The 27,457-nt window shown below is 35.6% G+C and overlaps 1 protein-coding gene across 2 annotated transcripts in view; it reads left to right on the forward strand.

Annotated features, from left to right (window-relative positions):
* TTC39C (tetratricopeptide repeat domain 39C) overlaps window positions 1-27,457 on the forward strand; it is a 110,767-nt gene that overhangs the window by 5,373 nt on the left and 77,937 nt on the right. Inside the window, exons 1-3 of one of the 2 annotated variants that reach the window (XM_007487605.3) lie at window positions 17,029-19,887; window positions 24,929-24,977; window positions 27,152-27,280. In XM_007487605.3, coding sequence (XP_007487667.1) covers window positions 24,945-24,977; window positions 27,152-27,280 — 162 coding nt within the window. In that variant the 5' untranslated portion in view covers window positions 17,029-19,887; window positions 24,929-24,944. Of the gene's footprint in view, window positions 1-17,028; window positions 19,888-24,928; window positions 24,978-27,151; window positions 27,281-27,457 lie in introns of those variants that run through there. The other variant, XM_001362747.5, reaches the window with a different exon arrangement.

Here is a 27,457-nt window from a genome sequence, read left to right on the forward strand (position 1 = left end):
TTTTCTTCTAATTACAGCACAACATACTTTTAATGAAGTTTTATTATTTGGATGTACCCTACATGTACCAGCCTAAACAATATTAATCAATAACAGTATAATAGGCTATCTTTTAAGAGCCAGAAGAGGCTACTTGTTATCTTTAGGGGCTTTTTGATTAATGGTGACAGATTTTTGCTGATCCATTGGTCTTGTGTCCTTGGTTGACTTGGAGCATAATATGACTTGGAGCTTGGTCATCAAACCAAGCAAAGGGCTCATGGACTCAAACCCTAGGACCTTGTGTTTGTTATTTACTTAGTGCTCTAACCATAATGAGCTCACCAGGTACAGGCATATTGCAGGCATATGTGCATTTAAATGGATGTTTTGAAAGTGCTTGAAAAGCATGTTCTTTTCAGTAGACAAACATTAGCCTGGAAATCTTTTTATTTATACTACTCATTTGCTTGTCATATCTGCTTTTCATACCTAGAATTCTGTTCCAGTCAACAAATATTTATTGAGCTCCCAACTATGTGGAAAGACAAAGATAAACATTAACTTAGTCTTTGCCTATAATTATGATAAATGACAAATTAGTGATTGCCAAATTAATGACTTTTTCCTATGTATTTTCCCCTAACACCATTGAGCTTTCCCTCTCTTAAAAAAAAGTTAATATGTTTTTTTTAAGTTGATTGGCATGTGGGTTAGGGATTATTTTACTGACTGTTTTAAATTATCGCCATCTAACTCTTTAGATGAGTGTGGAGAATCTTCCTCAATATGGCCTTCACATCTATGTATACATCTAGCTCTGGTTATTCAGAGATTGTTTTTCATCTCCTTTCTGTTGCCCATATTTTAGTTATTCTCTTAATTTTTAGTTCTTTAAGTACAAAAACTAGTAGGAGAAAGAAATAGCTAAAACTTGATGAATTGCTACTTTTTATGCGTTTTGGTGTAAATTGGAAGAAAGAGGTAAAGGGGATAAAATGAAGGGTTTGGGTATTACTATTGTACATAGGCTTCATTTATTACCCTTATACTTCTGAAACCCAGGAGCAGATACTTGAAGTGTTTCACTAAAAAACTGCTCTCTGAGAAAATGATGTTTTGCCTAGAGGAATAAGAAAAGGATCTGTGATTTTCTCAGCAGTAGGAACTCATAGTTCCTCACATGGTCACTACAGTGTATGTTTTTCCATCAGTTTCTTAACTCAGAACTTAATATTTATGTTGTGGTTATGACCAAGAAAATAAAGGGCCACCTATGCAAGATGTACTTAAGTACTCTACAATGATTAAAAACATGATCCTCTTTCTTAGGGTCTTGGTTTTAAGTTTACATTACACAGCAAGATCAAATAGTGATGACTCCAAATTTCAGAACAAGAAAGAGGAAAAGAAGAATCTTGATGGAGGGCAAGGGCTAAAGGAGTTATACTACCTGCCTTTTCCCCATTTGAGAATGATATGATTGATTACTCTACCAACCAAAGCCAAGATTTAAATTGGATTTACCTATTTCATGGTCAAGTTGATATTAGAACCCAATCTAATGTCTTTTTTTTTGTTATTTGTTATTGAATCATAACTGAAATGGAGACAGGGGCTATGTCTTATACACAGCCCTAATGAATAAACTGCCTAGACAGCATACTCATTGTGTACCAGGCACTGTGCGAAGTGCTGGGCATGGAAAGAAAAGCAGAAAATAGTCCCTACTCCCAAGAAATTCATAGTCTAATGAGGAAGCAACATATGAACAATAATTTACAAACAAGATGTAAGAAAAATTGGAGATAGTCTTAAGAGTTAAGATATAAAGTTAAAGACTGGTAAAGGCTTCTTGCAGATGGTAGGACTTTAGCTGAGACTTAAAGAAACCAGGAAGTAGAGAAGAGGAAGGAAAGCATTTTAGACATGAGAGTCAGTCAGAGAAAATATGTGGAGTTAGGATATTGAGTATTAAGTGCTAATATGTTAGGAGTTAGGAGATAGAATGTTAACTGCTAACAAGAATATAAAGGTGGGGCAGGTTATGAAAGGTTTTGAATGCCAAAGACTTTATATTGGATCCTGGAGGTAAAAGGAGCAACTGGAATTTATTGAATGTAGGATAATGACATGGTTAGAGTATAGTAGGGATTGAAGATGGCAGTCTTAAGGCAAGGAGACCAATTAGTAGTCTTGCAGTCCATGAGGTAATGACATTGCACTGAGTTGGTGGCAGTGTCAGAGGAAAGAAAGGGCCATATACAAGAGAAGTTATGAAGGTAAATTTGACAGGTATAGGCAATAGATTGGATATAGAGAAGAGGTGGAGGTGAGAGAATAAGGAAGTTAGAATGACATGTAATCTATGAGTCTGAATTACTGGGAAGAGGGTGGGACCCTTGACAATAATTAGGAAATTTGAAATAGAGGAGGATTTCTTGGGAAGATAATGACTTCAGTTTGGGACATGTTGAGTTTAAGATGTCTACAGGATATCTAGTCAGAGATGTTCAAAAGGCAAGTGGAGATTGGAGCCTTGGAGATTGGGAAGAGGTGTTAGGACTAGACAAGTAGATGAATTACCAAAGTTTTCTGTCAGGTGCTGGTAACTTGAAATATTTTTTCCCCTAGTAAAACAAAAGTTTTTCAGTTTCTATATTAGACAACAAAATCCTTTTAAATTTGAAGCTGAACCATAGTGAACCAGCATGTACTCATAGACTGACAAACATTGGATCTGAGAGCCAAGAGAAGTAGGTTTGAGGAAGCAGATGATTTTCCCCACTTTTCCTGGCTTACAGACAAACCTAAACAAAATTTACAAAGACTCTCTTTGACCCTGTCCTTTCCCCCTTCCTTTTCTGTACTCTTTTTCTCACTTCATGCTGCCATTCTCCATAAAACACCTCTTGTTGTTCTAAGGTTTTCACTGTCCCATGAGGTAGCTCCTTCAGCTTTTAATAAATAACTCTAATGTTAGGAAGTATTTTCCTTATATTAAGCCTAAATATTATACTTGGGCTGTTGTGTTTAGTGTTTTCCTGGGGCCCAAGCTTGTCTCTTTAAATATTTTTTAGGATCATAGAATTGAGAGTTGAAAGTCAATCAGGCAGTCAATCAGCCTTCATTAAGCACCTAGTTCCAAGCATTATACTAAGTCCTAGGGATACAAAGAAAGGCAAACGACAATCACTGTCCTGGAGGAGCTCACAATCTGCTGGGGGGAGACATAAGACAAATAAGTAGGTACAGAGAGTATGTATACAGGGTAATTTGGAAATAATCAACAGAAGGAAGGCACTAGCCTTAAGGGAACTGGGAAAGGCTTCTGATAGAAGGTGGGATTTTAGCTAGGACTTGGAAGGAAGACAGAGAAACCTGGAGGTGGAGATGAGAAGGGAGAGCCTTCCTAGCATGAGGATAACCAGAGAAAATGTCCAGAGCTAAGAGATGGAAAGTCTTGTTTGTTATATATCCAAGTCAGTGTCACTGGCAGGGGTGAGAAGAGTTAGTGGGATAAGTGTAAGAAAACTAGAAATGTGTGTGTGGGGGGGGGGGTATATGTTTGTGTGCTTTAAGTTTTGAAGGCCTTTGAACAAAATATATTTGCTCCTGGAGGTGATAGGGAGCTACTAGAGGTTATTGAGTAGGAGGATGCTCCTTAGGAGCTTTGGCAGCTGAATGGAGGATGGTTTGGAGTGGGGAGAGACTTTTATCAGGTTTCCCTACTAGAAGTAGTAGTATTGCTCAGGTATGAGAAAATGAAGGTGGTGGCAGTGTTGTGGAAGAGCTTTGAAGTAAAACCTTGGGTCCGGATGGGTACCCTTGTCTAGAAAGACACACTTCAATAATGAGCTTAAGATTAAAAGACAGATTTATTAAATTGAATGTAAGTTGAATTATTGGGTTGAATGGCTGGGGAGGCAGAAGCAGGTGGAATACTGCCTCCCAAAGGAGGTAGGATTTGGGATACTTATACCCTTCTGACAAAAGGGCCTACATGACTAGAGACTGGATGATGGAAGTGATGTTTTTGGGACTCTGGAACCCAAGATGGGTCGTGTGCTTTTGTCCTGTGATTCAAAGTCAAAAGGAGGTGAACTTGTCCAGTTTAGGGGATGGTTAGATATCTGAGCTCAAAACAGATGCTCTCAGAAGAAAGCTGGGAGGTACCTATCTGAGTTCATTTAGAATGAGGGGAGAGGCCAGAGGGGATATTCTCATCTCAAAGTCACCTTCCCTCAGCACTGCAGCAATGTAAGAGAAAATGAATTATTTATGTATTCTCTGACCTGGGACACCTTTGGGCTTTGGGGGTATGTAGGGAAAACTCATATCCCCATATCAGCAGTATCTGAGGAGAGAAGGGAACATAGTTGAGAGATGTAATGAAGGTAAAATGGAGAGGGGTCTAGGATGACGGTGATACTTCCCTTGGCATTAATAGGGAAGTTGGGAATGGGAGAGAGTTTAGGGGGAGGAAATGATGAGATCAGTTTTGAACATGTTGAATTTATAATGTCTTCAGAACATCTAATCATTTAATAGATAGTTGGAGATGCAAGACTGGAGGGAAGCAGACAGGAATATTAGGGATCATCTAGTCTAGCCTCCTTTGCCTACTAATTTATATCTCAATAGTTTTAACAGTTTAGAGGAAAAGTGATATGAAACTATAAATTAAGCATTTATTAAATACTTTATAGATGTCAAGCACTATGGTAAACACTTAGATACAAAGACAAAAATGAGAGTACCTGCTTTCAAGGAAATTATATTCTATCAGGAAAGGCAATCTGTACATATATAAGTATATGCAGAATAAATGCAAAAGAAATATATGATAACAAACTACAAATGGATTAAGGAGAGCAATACCAGTTTAGAAGATCAGGAAGGTATAGTATAGAAGGTGGTGCTTGAAAATTGCATCTCAAAGGAAAATAAGAATTCTGTGAGAAGATACTGTATTTCAGGCATGGGGGGGGGGAGAGAACCAATGCAAAGGCATGGTGATGGTAAATGGAGTGCCATGTATTTAGAATAGAGAGAGATCGATTCTTCATGGACCTAGTGTGCGGAAAGGGAAATAATACATATGAGATTGGAAAGCTAGATTGGGGTCAAGTTGTGTAAGACTTTAAAATCATACATGAATATATATATATATATATATATATATATATATATATATATATATATATATATATATATATATATATATATATATATATGGTTCGAGAAGGAATAGGAATCCTCTGAAGTTTATTAACTAGGGGAGTGACATAGAGCTATGTTTAAGGAAAGTCACATTAGAGGCTGTGTGGAGGATGGAATGGAGTACCAATTAGGAGGTCATTGCAATCATCTAGGCAAGAGGTGATGAGAAGCCAAACTCAGTTTTATGTGAGTAGAGAGAAAGGTGTTAGAATTGTAACATGTTATGGAGGTAGCAAAGTTAAGATTCCTTGAGGTGATGAGTCTAGGACAGTGATGGTGAACCTGTGGAATGGATTCCAAAGATGGCACAAAGAGCAATCTGTGTGGGCACTGGGCAGCCTCCCTCAACTGACTCCCCTTCATTACTAGAAAGGCAGAGGGACTCAAGCAGGGCTATTCTGCTCCCCTTCTTCACTGTGCCTGATGACATTTTTTCACAGCCCCCACCCTTCTTCCCAGCAGCCCAATGGGAGTGCACAGGGGGTAATGTGGGCAGCTCACAGGTGGCAGAGCTGGAGGGGAGTGGAGCATTTGGGCCACACCCCTCCCCCTCTCTGCACTCACTGAGGATATTCCTCACTTCACCCACCCAGCAGCCCGAAGGGAGCACTTTCTCCCTCCCCTATGTGGGGTAAGAAGGGATGGGGTGTGCCAGGCAGTTGGTTGGGGGGAGGGGCATGGCACTCAGTTTGGGGGGTGGGGTGAGGGCAGGACATAGCACTCTATCTCTAAAGGGTTTGCCAGCACTGGTCTAGGAGATGGGAATAACAATGGCATTAATGGAGGGGAGGTCAGGGAGACTATTTAGAGCTTTTGTTCTATCAAGGAAAGACAAATCATACATTTATAGGGAGGTATATCCTGAAAAAAAAAGTAAAATAAGTATATGGTAATGAACTACTAGTTAGAGAAGGTAATAACATTGAGGGAATCAGAAAGGCACTACTGTAGAAGATGGTGGTTGAACTACATCTTAAAGAAACTTGAGATAGAAGGAAAAATTGATAAGCTGGACAGTTTCCAGAAGAAGGCAACCAAGCTGGTGAAGATAGAGAAGAATGAATTAGACTTGGTCTGGGGTGAGGGGCAGAATTGGGAGTAGAATGGAAGTTGCAAAGAGGTCAATTTGGGCTTGATGTGAAGAAAAACTTCCTGACAGTTAGTACTGTCCAAAGTGAAATAGATTGCCTCAGACCTGGGAGGTTCCCTCCTTCCTTGAAGGTCTTTAAGGAAAGTCAGCTGGCCACTTCATGGGTGCATTATAGTGAGAATTCCTTTCAAGTGAATTTTGGAGTAGATGACTGAAGAGGTGACTTTCCACTCAAATGTTATTATTTTTTTTTATGGATTGGAAAAAACTGAATTTTAATTTAAGTCAGCAGCATTAGGCTTGCTCTTAGTGTAGTGAATCACTATCTTGGCTTTGAATTTATTTTGTTTTGTTTTCTTTGAATTGTGAATCTCTAAAGCTTTCCTGTGTGTTGTGAACTAATACTGAGGTCTCTGTCCCTTATAAAGTAAGCACATATTTGTCTACCTCTTTTATTTAGATCGAAGATAAAGAAGTGGGCTGAAGTCATTAGTTGCACATTTGTGTGCTACTGTTGCAGAGTGCTTATCTAAGCCTAGAATTGTCAGGGGACTAATGGTTTATCTCTCACCCCATTATTTCTAAAATCTACATGTTCAGTAAAAGGCTCAGTTTACAATAGGAATGGTCTTTGCTTCAAATATTCTGTGTCAGTTTGCACTGTGGACATGTATGCTTCAGTGAACTACTAATTTTGGAGTTAATCAAAATGCCCAATAGTGCTAGGAAGTAAGTATTCCTGAAGTACCAAAGAGAAGGGTAAGAAGGAGCACTGGTGTTTTAATCAACATTCATTAATCACCTTCAGTGCCCAGGGCCCTGTGTCTGACCCTGGGGAAAAAAAAAAAAAGCTAAGACCTAGCACACCCCCTCCACTTTGGTGCTTACTGTTGAAGGGGAAAATAAAGGTCATCCATTGAATAAATAATGATTATTGGTGCTGAGATTATTGGAGGGTTGTAAAGTGAATTGCTCCATCTGAAGGTTCTCTTTGACTGAAGGAAAACTTTGGGGGAGCAAAATGACTTTTGGATTGGATTCCAACAATTGTGTAAGATTTCAAGAAATGGACAGTGATCTTTATAATCAATGTTGAACTGTGCCCCCTTTGTACAGCTTCCATAAATACAAATGTTATTGGAAGGAGTAGTTAGAGTCTAATCAACCTTGTTCTTCTAGAGAGATTGCCTAAGTAAAATTAGCAAGACATGAGAGATAGATTAAACATTCTCTCTGAACAGGTTTTGTCTTTGGGTGGGACTAATTTTCTGTAGTTTACAAAACTTGAACTAATTTAAAGGAATTTTGAATGTTTCTCTTGATACAGAGTTAAAGTGCATTGTCTCAGTGTATTGTGTGTTGTACTGGGCAATTAAGGCAATGACAGGTTCTGAACTCTTAATTGGCATTAATAAAACCTCAATGAGTAATAAAATCAAATGAATGGAACCATGGTAGTTAAGGCTAATCCCAAACTAAAGGAAGGTAAATTGCTTGCTATTTCATTATTCAGGCAAAGAAATTCAGTTCCCAGTTACAAAGCTCTTTGGTGAAATATGTTTCAAATTGCAAAACAATGCATTTTCCTGAAAGTAATAGTATAATCTACAATGAGTCCTATATAAATGGAACCATTTTTATTTTTACAGATTTGAATTCTTATGACAAATTTTCATTTTTTTAAGTAGTCTTATTTATCTAGTCAAATTGTGGATTTCTGTACTTTGTGATCTTGTTAATAAGCATCCCTATGAGAGAATTTGTAGGGAGATGGAAAGGAATGAAAACTCAATTTAATTTCCTTCCTTTTTTAAATTGTGCTGGTAAAAAGTTTGGGAAACAGCTTAAAGCATATCTTAATCATTTTCATATTTCCCTTATGACATAAGTGCTTTTTGTAGTGAATTGTAAATGAAGTGTAAGGATACTCTGGATTTCAATTACTCATGCTAACCTTGTCATGGTTAGCATAAATAATTTAACCAATTATGATAATGAATTGCCTTCTTAGTGAAGAAGGGAAGAGAAGAGAAGGAAATAAGTGTTTATTTAGTGCCTTTTACAAGCCAGACACTGTGCTAAGTACTTCTTTAAAATTCTGTCTTATTTGATAAATGAGATAGAACGAAAATAGGGGCTGCCTTGACCAAATTGGACCTAACATCAGTTTTACAACAGCATCCTCATTAGAATACTCCACTAAAATTCTAGTGAATGCTTTTGTCTAGCTCCGGTAGATTGCAGGAGATTCACCTATTTGACTTAGTAAGAACTAAGAATTCCCTCTCATTTGTCATGCTTCTGTCCTGCCTCCTCTGATCAGATTTGAAGTAACTTCCTCTTGGAATGTATACTGCATTTTAGTAGGGCCAATTAATGATGGTAAGTGAGGCATATCTGTAGATCAGAATGATACTGTTCCCTTATTAGTGCATTATTAACCTAATTAGGAAAAGTGCTAAAAGAGGAAAAGTGAATTTATTTGTTTAACTAGTTTTGGCCTTAAGAAGATGCTTCAGGTTACAGTTATATAACTTAACTTTAATGACTGAAGCTTAGTAGGAAATGCAAATAATGAAGAAGCTAAACTAGAAATAGACAAAAATGCAAAAAAATATAGCACAGACATATTAGAAGGGATAATTTAAATGTGCTTTAATTACCTATAAATGTGTAGAATAATAAAAAGCAGAAAACTTGAAAAATATTTATAGTTCATCTTTTCTATTTTATTGCAAAGTGTTTTCCTTTCAGCAAAGATCTAATTTAACTAGTGCAAGTGTTAGTATTGCTATTTGATGTTCCAACAACACCCTGAGAAGAAACCCTAGCTCAGATTGTGGCTTGCCAAGGTTGCATCACTAATAATCATGAGAGCTAGAACTTGAGCTCAGGTCTTAACCCAAAGGCCAATGTTCTTCTCCTTAAGGCAAATAAGTGGCACAAGAAGACCCGAGTTCAAATTCAGCCTCAGACACCTAACTAGCTGTGGGACCCTGGGCAAATGTCAGTTTCCTCATCTGCAAAATGGGTATAATAATACCATAACTGTCCCCCCCCCCCCAAGGTTTGGATGAGGATAAAACGAGATAGTATATTTGTAATACTTAAAGTGCTATATAAATGTTAGCTATTATTATATTCAAATTTCTTTAATGCTAATAAAACTTTTTTTTAGCACTGTTTAGTATTATAATATTTGGACTCTGGTGAGACTATGTCCTCTAAATAATTTCAGCACATAAAGCAAAAGCCTAGTGCCTTCTCTTCCAAACTTTTTTATTTAATTATTTTATATATATTTGTATTATCTATGTTTATTATTACATTACCTATATTTAATCTATATTTTCTTATAGTTGTACATATATTTATTTTCCCCATTGCAATATTCATAAGGTCCTTGTGAATAGGGATTGTTTAATTCACTGTATATGTGCACATTGCATATTGCCTGATACATGATAGGTACTTAATCAATGCTTTTAGATTTGATGATGACATTATTGGCTGATGTAGGTCTCACTCTCAAACAGCAGCTTATGATGGGATTTTGCTGTGTTTTCTTTTTCTCTTCCTTCCCCTCAAAACTGGACAATTTTGAAGGTCCAATTCATTATACTTCTCAGTCACCAGGCTTGGAATCTTGAAATCATCTTTGACTTCTCTGTCTCCCTTATCCTTACTTCTACTCAGTCATCAAGGTCTGCAGTAGCTGCCCCTTCCTTCCCTCTTTCCCAGGCCTTGGTTACCTTTGTCTAAATTAGATGATTATCTGTACCTCCCATCTTTTTTTTTTACCTCCCTTCAGTCCTGCTATATTCTAGGAAGATTAATTCATCAATAATTAATAGAATAGTTTGGTGTCTTCTCAGTGGGTTTCCTAAAGTATCCTGTACTTATTCTTAAAGCAAAGTCATCACTTCACTACCTTGATTCACTGGGTAGTGGATAACTATTGAAAATTCTTGAGTCAAATTGAAATTCCTTCATCATTTAAAATCATCCATGGTTGCAAACTATTTTAAAAACCTTATTATTCCGTATCAGGTAATTTAGGCTTATAATTATCTTAGGTTTAGTCTGTTTTCAGACTTCCTACTTTTATTTGGGCTATCTCCTCTTATTGACTTTACTCTCTGCTTTTCCTTATTTTCTGCTATACCCTTCTCCCTGGCCAAATCCTACTGTTCTTTAAAAATTCAGCCTGGATGTGACTTCCATCATTTAGTCTTCCATAATTTTTTTCTGCCAACCTCCCAAGAAAAAGAAAAGAAAAAACTGAAAGTTATCTCTCCTTCATCTTTCTACTTGTTACATTTTGTTATTTCTCTTGCAGGAATATATCACATTTGTTCTATTTTGTATTTTAATTATTTTTATTGTTTTAAAACCCTTATCTCCTGTCTTAGAATTGATACAAAGTATTGGTTTCAAGGCAGAAGAATGTTAAGGGCTAGACAATTGGGATTAAGTGACTTGTAGCTAGGAAGTGTCTTGAGGCCAAATTTGAACCCAGGACCTCCTATCTCTAGATCTGACTCTCCATCCACTGAGCTACCAATTATTTGAATTATTTTTATATATGTTTTATTTCCCTTACCTAGTTGTAAACTCCATGATTCTTTTTTGGTAATTGCGTCCACCACAGCAATCTCCTATTATAGTGCTTTGTACTTGGGGAAAACTTAGCAAGTGTTTGCTCACCAAGTTGGGAAACTCAGCTAAATTACTAAATATAAATAGTTATATTCCAGTGCCTAATCAGGGATGAGCTTACCTAGAAATATGAGACCTGCTATGTGAGGTGAATCTAAAACATGCAGCTCTTCTTCTCTTTTTCAGCAATGTGGTAATGGAATGACTTGGGAGTCACCTGGTAGTTGTGGACTATGAAATCTAGAGAACCTGCACATTGTTTGTACTTAAAGGTATCTTTGGTGACTGTTCATTTATGAGTCAGAGACAAAGACGGAAGTAAGGTGCCTTAAACCACTTTGGTCCTGCCTCTTTGTCACCTTCATGAGTCTTATTAAGCTCTTAATCCTGTACTTTCCCCACACAGCTCATATCATCTGATATCACATCATAATAATCACAAAGCAGCAGCATATTAATCAGTTTAAAAGAGTATGTCTGCTGTTTCCAGACCTTACTCAGTTTCAATAGCTATAGCTTTGATTAGATTAAAAAAAAAAGTCTGGATATGGTAGAGAGTAAGGATTCAAGTATTATACTTATGTTGTGAACCTGAGTGGCCTGAAAAGTGGTGGTATCCTAGACAAAAAAAGGGAAATTTGTACTGAAGGTGGTTTTGGAGGGAAGGGAATGAGTTCAGTTTTGTATATGTTGAATTTAAGAGGCAATGCATGATCATAAGTGAAACAGCATATAGGGAGAAGAAAGCCTAGGATAGGACCCTGAAGGGCACTCAAGATTAGCAGTGTGATCTAGATAAAGGATCCAATAAAAGACAGGTCAAGATAGGTAGGTGAAGAAACAGATGACAGTATTATCATAGAAACCTTCTAGAGAAAAGAGATTATCAGGGAAAAGAAGGTGATTAACAGTGTCAAAAGCTACAGAGAGGTCAATAGGGATTAGGCCTGAGAAAATTCCATTGAATTTGGCAATTAAGAGATGGTTGGTAATTTTGAAGAAAGCAGTTTTAGTTGAGTACTAAAGTCAGAAGCCAGGTTGTAGAGAGTTGAGAAGAAAGGAACCATCAATTGTAGACAGTCTCCTCAAGGAATTTAGCCATGGGAGGAGAGATCTAGGATGAGAGCTGGAAAGAATTGATGGATCAAATGAGTGTTTTTTGGAGGATGGGACATATTTGCAAGGTCATATTTGCAAGCAGTAGGGAAGCAGTCAGTAGACAGGCAAATATTGAAGGTAAATGAGAAAGTAAGGATGACAGAGGCAAAGACAAGATATATTAGGATCACTTGTTTGGCCTGGCAAGAAGAGTTACCTTTTATTGTGAGACAAGGCAAGGCAGAAAGTATCTGGGCAATGTGAGATGAAGTGGGTAGAAAAGGGAGCTTTTGACAAATGGCCACAATTTTATTAGTGATATATGAATCAAGTTTCACATTTGAGAGGGTAGGAGAGGGAGCGGCTGTGATATGTTTGAGGAAGGAAAAAAGTTTTGGAAAAATTTGTGTTACATGAGATTGTAGGTCCATTAGGGAGGTATAAAAGGGTTTGCCTTGTAGCAGTGAGAGTCCAGTCAAGATTATATGAATTCGTACTATGTAATCTTGGACAAGTCATTTAGCCTTTTTTTTCTCATCTGTAAAACAAGGATAATAATAGGATCTACTTCCTAGTGTTGTCCTGAGGATTAAATGAGATATTTGTAAAGTACTTAGCAGAGCACCTTGCACTTAATAGGAACCAATATAAATGCTAGCTGTTGTTGTTAGTGGATCCAGTCAACATGGTTTCATCATTTTCTCCCAACTTTTCTTTTGGCAGTTTTTGAGGAGTGAAAGCAGCAAATGTTGGGAGTAATTCAGGGCAGAGACTTGACAAGGCAAGTTTGGAGGGTAAGGGGTAAGGGATTCAAGAAGAGGACAACATAGAGTTGAACTGGTTTGCCAAGGGATCAATATGGGGAAGGGAAGTAAGTACAGCTAATGTAGGGATGATGACTTGGGAAGTAACTAAAGGGTTGAAAAATTAGAGGTCTCAGTGAGGTACAGAGTCTAGGGTTGCAGGGCAGAGAAAGAAATGGGATAACATTTGTGATCAATTAAGGGAATTTCAGTTCATGTCCCTGAATATGGAAGTGGGCTGCTATGAGTGTTGGCAAGACTAAGTACACCTATTTCTGAATAGTCTAATGAGTGAAGGAGTAGATTATAGGAAATGAATAAACTTGAGGAACTGGGAGGTCAGGGTTTTTTGGGGGTATATCAATATATATGTGGAAGTTATTCAGTATGAAGGCAAGAGCTGGGGAAGAAAGACTGTGAGCCAGTTACTGAACTCATTAAAGAAAAGAGGACAGAATATCCTGGAGGTAGGTAGACAGTACCTAAAAGAATTTTCATTGAGTGGTAGATGTGTAGTGCATGAATTGCAAAGGAAAGAAGTTACTCAGTGATGGTGGGAGAGGGTGAGCTTAGAAATGGAACATGGTGGAGTGGAGGGAGATTTGAATTTCAGGAGGATGAGATTAGGAAATTTGACCATGGGTAATAAAGAAAAGATTTGAATAATGACAGTGGTGGGGTGGAGTGGTGGTGGTTTAGAATCACTGAGATGGAGAGTGTATAATCCAGATGGAATTTGTTAATCATTCGATGAATAAACTCAGATGAGTTATCGACATCACCCGAGGTTTAGTTATTTAAAGTTCCCTGACCCCTTTATTTATCATGTTAAACATTTTCCAATTACATTTTAATCTGGTTCTGGTAACCCTGGCACTTGGGAGTTTGGTGGAAATGATTTTGATAATGCTCTTTTAGTCCAACTTTCTCCTTTTACATACAAAGAAATTGAGGTATAAGAAAGCAAAGTGACTTGCCCAAGGTCACATAAGTAGTAATAAAACTTAAGGAAAAGAATGAAAATAAATTCCATAGGAGGGTAATATTAATTTTTAATCCTTTGAAATAACTTCCATTGTTTTCAAATTTACCATTATTTCAACCATACAAAATAAGGCATATGAGGTTTTTTTAAAGGCACTAATATTGAATCATGCTTATCCAAAACAATTTTTAAAATTATAGTTATTTAATCCTGAAATGGTAGTGATGCATATTTTCCCAGGCTACATGCTAATAGATTTCCTTTTTTAGTGTCAAAACCATTGAATGATAAGAAGATGCAAATTTGATTATCTATTATCCTTTAAAAATTTTTACCTTATGACCATTTCTCTTAGTGATTCATATTGAGTTCACATGTAGATTTTATTATGAACATTAGACATTACAAAGACAAAAAAAAGCTTACAACTATATACATTTCACCAAAGAACTATAGTAAACACCATTAAGACAATTTAGAAAAGTGAATATAGATTATTTTTTTGGATATATGACTTATTTTTTTTTCAGTTTCAAACATTGTTCCTTGGTTACAAAAAACATTTTCTATTCCTCCTTCCCCTCCTGCCACCCCTCCCATAGCTGACATGCAGTTTCACTGGGTATCGCATGTGTTCTTGATCAGAACCCCTTTCCATGTTGGTATTTGCACTAGGATGTTCATTTAGAGTCTATATCCCCAATCATATCCCCTTCGACCCATGTCATTAAGGAGTTGTTTTTATTTACTGTTTTTACTACCACAGTTTTTCCTCTGGATGGGGATGGTGTTTTTTCTCCTGTAACATTCTGAGTTATTCAGGATCAATGCATTACCACCAATGGAGGAGTCCATTACATTCGATTGTACCACAGTGTGTACATTGTTCTGGTTCTGCTCCCTTCACTCTGCATCACTTCCTGGAGGTTGTTCCAGTTGAATATAGATAATTTAGAAGGCATTATGCAGTAAAGATAACAAAGGAATGGGGAAAAAATTACAGATCATGTTTCCCATCTGTACAAAATGTTTCTGAGAATAATTGAAATACAGATCAAAGATATTTTTGATGAAGGCATGAAAAAACACATTATTCTCTGCCCAAGCTCCATGCTCTGTTGCCCAGGCTCTATGCTCCTCAGCCTCAGGTCTCAAGTCTTTGCACTGCCATTAGGGATGATCTTCAGATCCACTAGCTCCTTCTCCAATTTGGAGTTGTCACCTTTGCTGACCAGTGCCTGGGCACTGGCTATATTCTCTTGCAGCTGGTCAACCTGCAGGCTGCTCTTGGCTGCTTCAGCCAAGGACAAGGAGGAAGTAAAGGAGGAGTTCTCAGCCTTGACATCCACACAGTTGAGCTGCAGCTTATGGGCATCTGTTTTCATGCTGAACTCCACAGCTTCATTTGTGGCTTGCACTGCCACAGTGATGTTGTATACAACACCCATTGCAGTGAGGGTGCCACTGGGAAACACCGATAAGATGAGATTGGCCTCCCTCTTGGCCCGTACTCTCCCCCCTCCCCACACATAGACCATATTTACCGTTACTTTATTTTATTTGTTTTTTCAAAGTACCAGTTTCTGGTCTTATTAGTTCAATGGTTCTTTTATGTTGTTTTTATTAGTTTCTCCTTTAATTTTTAGGATTTCCTATTTAGTTTTAATCTGAGGACTTTAAATTTGTTCCTTTTCTAGTTTTTTAAGTTGCAAGCCCAATTCATTGATCTCCTCCCTCTTCATTTTGTTGATATAGGCACTCAGAGATAGAAATTTTCCCCTGAGTACTATTTTGGCTATATCCCATAGATTTTGATAAGTAGTCTCTTCATTGTCATTCTCTTTAATGAAGTACATAAGTTTCTAGGATTTGTTTTTTGACCCACCAGTTTTTAAGAATTAGATTATTTAATTGCCAATTAATTTTATATTTGCCTTTCCATGGACCCTTATTAATTACAATTTTATTGCATCATGAAAAAAAACACATTATACAGTAATGCTTAAAAATAATGCTGAAAGGCAGAGAATGGAAGAATTTACCATTGGATAGTTATAAGAGAACTTCAGTAAAACCAAGGAAAAAATGAGCAGAGAGAACTGCTGAAACACTATTTGATTACCCAAGAACTAACAAGTGGAAAAGTTTTCTTTTTTAGAATATAAATTCTTATACCCCTAATAAAATTATTTAAAATGATCAGTTTTGGAAATTGTCCCACATGCTTTATTTATATATTGCCACTGCTAACCAAATTGTTGGTTAAAGAGACTCTAAACAATGCTTCATGTTCCATTACTTAAGATTGATGGGGTTTTCATTAATTAGCTAACAAGAAAATAGAAACCTTTTGGTTCTTTAAATATAATCTTGTCTTTACCTTAAAAGGATCATGTGGCTAATGAAGTTTTTATGGGGATACTTCAGTTCCAGTAGCCATTGATTCTCTTACGTAATTTGGCAAACACTTGTTAAGTACTTACTGTATATCTGTGTCTGACACTAGGGTAGATATAAATTTAGATAAGAATTGTTCTCTGCCCTAAAGAAGCTTCTGTTTTAGTAGGAAAGGAGGGCAGTTAACATTGAAGTATTGTCATTAGTAATAAGTGTATTGCAGAGTTGCCAAAGAATTTTGTGAGGTTTGCGGGGAGGCAATCTGAAAAGTCTTCCTGGGGGAGCTAGTGTTTACATTGGACCTTAAAGGATGGGGAAAAATAAAAAAAAACATTAATTTTTTATCACTAATAAAAGCAAGACTTATTTTAATTTTATCCTTATAAGTATGTAGGTTTTATTTATGAAATTTCAAGTAGTATGCTACAATACAAGCTACAATAAGTACTTCATATTTCTAGCCTGAAAGCTTTCTCAGATTATGCTAACATTGTTGTACATGACAATTAACTGTTTTTTATATCTTAGTGCTATGTACATTATTTTCCTTATTTGAAATAATTCTGCTCACAAGAGGGAGAAAATAGAACCACTTGAACATTTCTTTGCATTATTGCTAAGGAGTATATGAGACATTATTTAATTTTAAAGATTTAAAAAAGTATAAGAATGTAAAAATATTCATACAAGTTAAATAAGATATATTGAAAAATTGGCCATTACCAGCAAAACCACTTTCAAATTATCTTGTATTTAATTATTTGTTTACATTGTCTATCCCATTAGAATATAATCTTCTCAAGGGCAGGGATTGTTTTGTTTTTGCCTTGTATTGCCGACACCTAGCACAGAGTATTGCTCAGAGATGGTTTTTAATAAATCACATTCTTTTACTATTCAGAGCTACTGTACTTTTTTCAACAGCTAAATATGTTAGTGAGAGGCTATTAGGATATAGAAAGGAAATAGCATGGCCTCTACTCTCTAGAAGGTTATAGTCTTGATTGAAATTATGCAATATGCACATACATAAAGAACTTTGGATAATTCTTTTTTAAAAATACTTTCTGTCTTAGTATCAGTTCTAATTCTTAAGAAAAACGTGGGTTAGGCCAAGAAATTGGGGTTAAGTGATTTGCCCAGAGTCACACACAAATATTTAAGCCCACATTTGAACCTAGTTCCTCCTGACTCCAGGTCTGGCATTCTTTTTTACTGTGCTACCTAGCTGCCCCTCAGGTCTTGGTGATTCTTAAAAAACAACAACAATAATATATGAATATAGAGTAATAGTAAAATTTAGTTTAAATAGTGCCTTGTCTTGTTCATGCTTCACATGATGCCCTCTCTCATCAATCCTCAGTGAATTCCTGCTTGTCCAGCTCATATGTCAGTCATCCCTTGAAAATTCTTGGTTTTCCTTATCCCCATTACTTCCCCTCCCAAATCAGTAATTGGCAATAGCTTTCTCTGTCTTTGACCTATCACAATATTTTGCTTGCATTTCTAGGATCTGCTTTTATATATTTTGTACATGTAATCTAAATACACATATATGTAAACATACATGTATATATATACACAGTCATTTCTTTGTATGAGACTGGAAGTTCTTTGAAAGCTTTGTATCTTTCAATCTGTTCTAATGAAGGGGCATTCTAAATGACAGTAGTTGTAATATACAATATCTGGGAAGTAGAAGAGCAAGCTATGTCTTAGCTAAACTTTTATTACTTACCACAGTGCTCAACACACAGTAGGTACTTCATAAATATTGGGATTGCATTGATGTTTTTAAAACTTAACATAGCATATGCAGTACTAGGCTTAAAAAAGAATAGAACTCAGACCAGCACCCTCTTCCCCTAGTCAGTTTTTCTCTTTTATAGGATTAATTGATAAAGCCAAGAAGTTCTTTTTCTTTACATAGCACATATAGGCACGAAGCCTCAAACTTAAGAACTTGTTAATACATTTGGTGGTAACATCAGTTGGAGGATATTACAACACAACTAACATACTTTCTCTGACCAAAGCAACCCAAAATTGTAGATGTGGAACCCAGGTTCCCTAGGCATGGGCTCTAAAGTTTTTTAGTAGAAGGGGGAAGTTAAGGTATTTTCAAGGACATTAATAGTGTTGGAGGGAAGATCCCAGAAATGGAGAAGTGATCAGTTCAGTCTATGTTGTAATAATGCTAACTTGTGCCACAGTGCATTAAGCTCCACTTTTCAGGGAAATTTTTCTACAGGAAATATATTTCACTTTTCATAACACCAATCAGTAGAAAGGTCAGATATGCTTTATAACCATTTTTAGTTACTAAGGAGATAATCCTACTCTATTGCCTGATTTTGGTGAGGTTCTTCTGAGTTCTGGAAAGTCTATGCCAGTGAAGTGTGAGCTCTGTTCTTCCAAGTTCCTCCAAGTTCTAAAGGCTATGAATATTGTCCCAGAAATAGACTATGTATACTATCCAAAAATGAGCCTCTTTCTATTAAGAGAGACTCATTCATATTAGATGATGATTACTTTGGTCAAGCAACTGGTAAAACATTTCATAAAACAAAGGCACTCCTTATATACTTGTGTTGAGGAGTTAAAAGGAGTGTTTGTAAATTGCATACAAGAGGGAGAAAAAATAATGATTAAAAGGGTGAATTGTTTTTTAACTGAAGTTTTGAATGAGAATTGGAAGATGAATTTACCCCATCATATGTTCATAAAATTAAAGCTTCCCCATCACCATTAATATTATAGCTCTGACTTGAGATGCACCCTAAACATTTCATCTCTGTCCTCCTTATCTTTGGTGATTTGTAGGAAAAACTCTGTATTGGCAAAAATACCATTTTATCCTTAATTTAACCTATGCCAAAGTGCTTCCTCCTTTGTGTTTCTTGGATATCCTCCTGTGAGTTTGCTATTGTACCCACATTATACTATGTAATGAATGTTCTATTTAGAGTTGGAATATTTGAATTTAAATCCAAACCCTGTTCTGTTTTGTGATCTTGAACAAATCACTTAACTTTATATCTTTAAAGATATTGAAACTAGTCTTTTCATCTCTAAATCCCCTGTCTAATGGGGAGGACATTCAAAATAGCAGCAGTGAAAGTATACAATATTTGGGAAGTCTAAGAATATGCAAATCATTTTGAAGTTTGGGAGAGATTTGCTTAGCTGCAGCAGAGAATCTGATTCAGGAAGGAGCTATAAATAAAGTTAGTGAGATAAAAGGTAGATTGTTAGAGGACCTTGAAGGTCAGGAATTGTAGTTATATTTGTTAAGCTGAGCTCTAGAAAGCCTTTGATAGCTTTTAGCTAAGGAGTGACATGATGAAAACTATATTTAGGAAAGATGGTTTGAACAGCTGCTTAGAGTGAATTGGAGAGGAGTAGCAGAGAGATTTGCTAGGAACAATTATAGTAGCCCAGTTATGAGGTAATAAGAACTTGACTGGACAAGGGAAGTGACTCAAAATTTATAAAGGAGAGGGAATGAGGAGCAGACTATAAAGGAAGAAACAGAAGAATTTGATGATGAACTAAATATGGAGAGAAAAGAAAATACAGAATTCCCAGAGTTTAAAGACCTAAGCTTTGGAGAGAATGATGGTGGTTGATTATGGAAAGGAATAACTTAGGGGGTAAGCTGTAAAGTTTAAGGATGTTAAAATAGCTGCATGACAAATATTTGATTTTCTTGTTTCCCTTTCCAGGTAGGAAAACAGCAGAGATATCTTCTCATTTTGTAATAAGTGATAGTCTAAATTATAAAAACTACCTTCCATTATTCCTTATCTGCAGTATGCATTTTCTTTTTTCTTATGAAAATTCAAATTCATGCCCCAGTAGAACTCCCACCTTGATTATTATGAGTGGTCTTATATTTTTTTTATTAAAAAACTTTGATTATTTAATCCATTTTAATGTATTGGAAAAACTATTATATTTAGTAATATCATTATCATGATCATTAGAATTGATAACAGGAATTCATGCCTGCTATTTTGAAATTTGAATGCATTTGTATATTTTTGGAGTGTATATTTAAAGTATGTAGATAATATGTCCACAAACTCATTATGAGAATCATTTGTTTGGGGATGACTATTTCCTTTTTAAATTAAAAAAATGATAATCATAATTATCTTGTTGCATATCATTAATGACAACTGGTTAAAAAACATTCTCTTGGAAAAGAACATTTTTTAGCATTTAATCCAACTAACCTACTTTTATAAAAGCCTGTTTTCATGAAATTTAATATTTCTTTAATTGATTTTAGCACAGCAGTGATAATTTTACTTTGTTATTTTTGAAACTCGTTTTTAAAAAGCATTAACATTTTTAATGATTTGTTCTTTTTGTGGGTATGTAGCATCCAACCTGTTCAATCCAAACAGCTTTGCAATATTTGTCAGTGAATATGACAACCACATTAAAATTCAATTGCAGTATATTATTGCTCTGTCTATGTTTTCCAGGAAGAGAGGAGTGGTGGATTAGTTAGAATAGTCTTAGATTGCATCAGCCAAAAAAAAAAATTCCATAGTAAAATCCCTTTCTGGCTTCATTTGTGTGTCCTTGAGGGGAACTTCTCAACCAAAAACTCTGAACTCTTAGCACTTTTTGCCTCCTTTCATTCTTGATCATACCTTTCTATGCATTATGCTTATTTGGACATTTCTCTTTTCTCTATATAAAAACTTTTTGGGAAGAAAGAGAAAAGACTGTCCATCTTTGGTACCTAACTGGTACATTACAGCAAATTAGCAAATAATTGACTGTGTATTGAATTTTCATTATGATAGAGATATTGAAGAAAGAAGTAACTCAGATTTAAAATACTGACAGTATGATGGTATTTATTTTTCTGGTTGTTAAGGGTACATGGCTTGGCAAAGATTTATATAAGGCATAACATTCTTCCTATTCATTTAAACCTTGGAAGAATTAAGTCATTTTTCTTAAGACAGTAGCTTCTCAGAAAACAATTTCAACCATCATTCTTTTGACAAAAGATTTAAATATGCCATTAAACACCCTATTTCCAGGGGATTTCAGTAAGTGGGAGTAGAAACAACTAAGCATACATGCTGCTTATAGAATAAATAAAGATGTTAATTATAGGATCCTGTAGTCTTCTGTGTGAGGCTACTAACTAATAGAAATGTAAATCAAAGGCAGAAATGTACTTAATGTTGTAAGAGAGGCATGCTTTGGGTTATTTCTTTAAGCAAAATGTAGATACAGCAAAACTTGTCTATGAAGTGAATACTAAAAAAGACCAAGTAACCAAAAACCATTCCCATCCACCATCACTCTTTCCTTGCTAACATGGAAGCTGCCTAGTGGTAGTTTTCCTTTGAGCAAATGATGGAAAGTAGAAAAAGAGGAGAGAAGTAGGATTTCTTTTTAAAATCTCATTCATAAGATAAATAATGAATTATGACCAAATATGTTTTATTTTTTTAAATTACAATTTTGTCTCTCTGTTTTAGTGGTATGGGTATAACTGTAGCATGTGTGTGTGTGTGTGTGTGTGTGTGTGTGTGTGTGTGTGTTTGCACCTAATTGATTTTTAGAAGGCTTTTCAAATATTGGTTCTTGGTAGCCTGAATTCAATTCTGTCAGTTGTTCACTCATGACAGTAAAAGTGAAACAAAGAATATAGTTGTTATAATTGATTGAGTAGATACAAATTAGTGACTTTCTTATCCGTCCTCCCAACCTCCCACCCCATCCTGAGTCATTTACTTTATTGCCTGTGTGACCTTATGGAAACTGCTTCACTTTCCTAAGTCTTAGTAGCCTTATCTGCAAAATTAGAAGATTTGGACTAGGTGATTTTCTAAGGTACTTTCCATCTCTGAAATTCCATCTTCCATTGAAGTTCAGTTTTTCATGGAAAACTTATTTTGTAAAATCTTTACAAGATTTCAATTTTGAGGTCATTTTAAGATTTAAAATTCAAAGCTATCATTAATGAATGGGGTTACTATCCCAAAATTATACTTATAAATTAGATATGTACACTTTGAAAGGTACATGTATGTACTTTAGTTATATGTACACTATTTTAAGGCTTATATACTTTTAAAAAGTACAAATATGTTATACACACTCACTCTTGAAAGAAGTTTATTTAAATAGTGTAACATCAGTCTCATAGGTTGCTAGTGGAATGTAATTTAAATTGATTTGATTTGAAATTTAGTTAATGCTGGTTAGTTCCTTATAATAGAAGTAACAGTATTATATAGGATACAGTCTCCAATCTTCAAACAACTGACTTATGAATAACTTTTACTTTATCTATACTATTGTTTCTTTTTACTCTCTATTCCTCTGCCTTTAACTCCCTATTGATACAGTCCTAAGAAGCTTGTCTTCACCTTTCCTCTGTTATTAGAAATTGTTCTCCCTTTTCTGTTATATATTGTTTGCTCAAGTCTCATGCTAGCTGACTGATCATTGATTCACCACCCTTTCTTGTTATTCTACTCTTCTGCCCTCAAGCCCCTTTCTTTTAACTCTTTGGATTGGGGCTCTTTTTCTCTGTTAAGGACAGGACATTGAGGTTTAACATTTAATACTATTCTCCCTACATTTTAGGATTGGAGGTGAGCCTAGACCTGTGATTTCATCATTGAAGGGAGTTCCTGTTATAGCATATCAGATCTATAATTTTGGTGTCTCCTCTCTGATGTCCAGCCACTAGAGGGAAGAGAGAAGAGTAGCTGTTATACTCTGCCTCATCTTCATGATTCTCCTTCCTAGTTGGTCTCTAGTCAGTGTATGAGTGCGTAGGAATTAGATAGATACCATTTATAGCATATCCTGTTTGACCTTCAGCCTCTGGGGAAAGAGAAGCCCCATTACATCAACCAGTCTCCCACAGCTGAGTTGAAGGGTGACAACACCCTTTTATCAAGTTTCCAGATGGATCTCTTACTATAGGAAAAGAAACCCCCACTACCATTTCCTTTCTCTCATTCATTCTCTGTTTCCTTTCCTACTGCCTACAAATATACCTATGTCTTCCCCATCTTCAAAAAAGCCCTCACTTGACCCTTCTATACCTATTAATTCACATCCCATGTCTTTCCTGCCTTTTGTGGTCAAGTTCCTTGAAAAAGTTATCTACACTAGGTGTTTCTATGTTATCTTTTCTCATTCTTTTCTTAACTCTACAGTCTGGCTTCTGATCTCCTCAAACAAAATGCTCTCTTAATTTCTGAATCCAATGGCCTTTTTCTCAACCCTCATCCTTCTTGGTTTCTCTGTAGGCCATGGCAATGTCAGGCACCCTCTTTTTGATATTATCTTCTTTCCTAGTTCTCTTGACAATACTCTCCCCTAAACCTCCTACCTAACTGACCACTCCTTCTTAGTCTCCTTGTCTGTATCTTCCTCCAGGTCATGTCATAGGTTCACAGGAAACCATCCTGGGTCCCTTTCTCCCTCTATGCTAGTTCACTTGGTCATCTCATAGTCTCCCATCAGTTCAATCATCATCTTTATGCTGATGATTCTCAAATCTATTTATCGAGTCCTAACCTCTCTGCTGACCTCAAGCTTTATATTTCCAACTATCCATTAGATGTCTTGAACAGAATATCCTGGAGACATCTGAAACTTAACATGTTTAAAATTAAATTATCTTTTACCCCAAACCATCTCCCCTTTCCAAACCTCCCTATTATTGTCAAAGTTCTAAAGCATAGGTCCAACATGTTATTCCCCTAGTCAGCAAACTCCAGGAGCTCCCTGTTATCTCTAGGATCAATACAAAATCTTTCTTTGGTGTTCAGAGGTCTCCATAACTCCCTGTCCCTCTTTATCTTTCCAGGTTTCTTCTTTTTTACACTTTAAAACCCCTGCTGTCCTTTGCACAAGATTCTCCCCTAATTCTCCAGGCATTTTCACTGGCTGTCCCCCATGCCTACAGTGCTCTCCCTCCTCATCTCTACCTCATGATTTTCCTGACTTCCTTAAATTCCCCCTTTAAATTCCACTTTCTACAAGAAGGCTTTTCTGGTCTCCTTTTAAGTCTTTCTGCTGATTATTTCCCAATTATCCTATATCATGTATTTGGTATGTAGCTGTTTACATGTATTCTTCTCCATTAGATTTTGAGTTCCAAAGGGCAAGGCCTATTTTTTTTTGCCATTCTTTGTATTTCCAGTGTTTGGCACATAATAGGCACTTAATAAATGTTTGTCAATTAATTGATTGTAATTTATAGTCTTAAGAGAGTTGCTTAAAGCACTGAAAAGTTAGGTGACTTGCCCTATAGTCACATAGTACACATCAGCTGGCTGAGGTAACAAAAACTTTATTTTGTGTAACTTCAGTAGATATATCTGTAGCACCTATAGGAGCACTGGATTGGAAGCCTTGGTTTTTAATCCCTATTCTGAACATTTTGTAGAATGGAAATCTATTTTTATAAATCTCTCATTATTGACTTGAAAATGTAGAAGCAAATGCACTGCCCATGTGGCTTCCTATTCCAAAGAGCCTTCTTGGTTTCTTGGTTTCTGTTTGAGAGAACTTCATCTGCCTGAGATAGTGAAGCATTTCTACCCTTCTACTGCCAAGATTATATCATTATAATGATTATCATACTTTTAAAAGGGGGCATCAAGATTAACCTGGGAATAATTTTTGTTTCCTTGACAGAAATCATAGCCCGTTAATGAGTTTTGGAGCCAGCTTTGTCAGCTTTTTGGTAAGTTTACTTGGGAATAAAACAAAGGGAGAAAAGAATAAATAGGCTTCATGTCTCTTCTTTACCTATTGTTTGAAAAAATAATATAGAATTTGAAACTGAAAATAAGCCTGTATTATTAAGCTATGCATACTGGGCCATTTTTCTTCTTAATTTAAAAATTAAGTTGTTTGTGAATGCTGTATTTTAGTTTTTTTTTACTTTTATATTTTATTAGAAAAAATCAATTGTTAAAACATAGGTACAGTTGAAAAAGTTGCCCAGAAGAGAAAATTCTCTCTAGGATTATTAAAAGGAATGAGATTTGAGTTTAAGTGATAAAATTATACTGTAATATAATTATGAATCTGGGTCAGGATAGGCAAATCAAAGTTTGCCAATTATCATTGGCAATAAATTGAATAGTAGGTAAGAGTTACTAAGTTGAGCACTTTTGCTTAACTCATATTTAGAAAATTTTATGAGGTATTGTGCAAAAAAACCCCATTAAATGAAGGGTGTTTTAGAAAATCTTAACAGTAGATGAATTTTACAGAATCATTCCTTTCCTCCAATTATAAATTGGCAAGTAGTGGCATAGATTGGGGTGGGGGGGATTGACCAAATCACAGAAGGAATAGAAATAATAACGCAATTAATATTTATATAGTATTTGCTATGTGCCAAGCACCATGCTAGGCTCTTTAGATTTATTTTCTCATTTAATCCTCACAACTATCTCCATTTTATAGATAAGGAAACTGAGACAAACAAAAGTTAAGTGACTTTCCCTGGGTCACACAGCTAGTAAGTGTTTGAGGCTGGATTTTGTCTTCCTGATTCCAGGTCCTACACTCTTTTCACGGCATTGTCTAGTCTCCTCAGTTAGTATTAGCAGACCAGGAAATGGCATCAAGTAAAGAAATATGTAAGATGGTCAGCATTACCTCTGTATTAAAGAAGAATCTTACTGTATAAGAAAATCATTAGATTTTAGGTCTCAAAAAAACCTTGGTTTTTTTTTCTAGTCTTTATTTTTTTTTCTACTTGCTTACTAGCCATGTGACCTTAGGCAAAATATCTTATCCTTTAAGCTCCAGTTTTCTCATATGTAAAATAATTGTGCCTGCCCTATTATCCCTCCTAAAGTTTTAATAAAGATGAGTGGAGATGGGAGGTATTTTTTATTTTGTTTTTCCTTTTTATATGTGAAAGTACTAAAGAATTTGAAGTTATGTTAGTAGTAATGATAACATTAATAAAAGCTTTTATTATTGCCTTTTCTTCCTCCCTCTGACAGCAACTAGTTGAGCAGGAAAATGTGACTTAGAAGCTAGGTATCACTGTTTTTTTTCTGAGGACACAATAATTTTGTTGTTGTTTTTTTCCCCAGTGGGTCTTTTGTTTTTAGCAATCTAAAACCATTGTAAACTTTTGAAAAGACTTTCCAGTGTCAGATTAGATAATTTCTGAGATCATGTCTATTTCTGACATTCAAAAAGTCTATGATATTGTAGTATAGTAGAAAATCTACAGGATCTAGTAGTCCATAGAACTGGATTTCAGTCTCATTGTTTACCTAAATATCTGTGACCTTAAATGATTCATACTGTAGTTCTCTCTTTTATAAAATGAAGGCATCGAACTAAATGATCTACAGCCAATATTCTTTGAGTCTGTTCTAAAATGACTTATATTTCATAGTTTCCCCTTGAACTTCTCTGAGACATTTTATGGAACTAGAAACCTTCTAAGAAGGCAGAATGGATTTAGAACTGAGTACTGAGAGTGAAAGTGGAGATTGTGCTAATCAGAGGGTAAAAGGCCTTTGTTACTCTTTACAGTAATAAAACACTCAAATTTAGTGCAGTAAAGATTGTTTCAATCAGTAATTAATTACATACAGGTTTATTTGTATAAATTTTTCTTTGCTGATGTAATATAGTAGCTTTTTATATTAGATTTACCAGTAGGAAATTGAATCCAAGATAAATTTTGATTATGGAAAATTTAAAGCCTTTATTGAATTTTTTCTTTTTGTAAGAACTAATTGAAGGAGAATTTTTTTTTCTTTTTGGGGACTAGTTAATTTTATGTTGCATGCATTTTTCCCCTGTCAAAGTCTGGATGTAATAAGTTGTCTTAAATTTTCTGATACTTTATAATTCAGTCTTTCACATTTTTGTTTCTGGAAGAATGCCATGATGACATTTGAGGAAGAAAAAATGCAGTTGGCATGTGATGACTTGAAAACGACAGAGAAATTATGTGAAAGTGAAGAGGCTGGGGTTATTGAAACAATCAAGAATAAGATCAAGAAGAATGTAAGTACAACATCATTTAAATGATGAATTTGACATTTGGAAATATTGCTGCTCAGTTTTGACATTACTACTGTGCCATGCATTGGTAATTAGAACATTAATTTTCCCATTATTAAAAAGAATAAGAAATCATTTACATATTTATCAACAATTTATCAATCCTTTTTCTGATTAATA

Source organism: Monodelphis domestica, chromosome 3 (assembly GCF_027887165.1).
Source record: "Monodelphis domestica isolate mMonDom1 chromosome 3, mMonDom1.pri, whole genome shotgun sequence".
NCBI classification, from domain to species: domain Eukaryota; kingdom Metazoa; phylum Chordata; class Mammalia; order Didelphimorphia; family Didelphidae; genus Monodelphis; species Monodelphis domestica.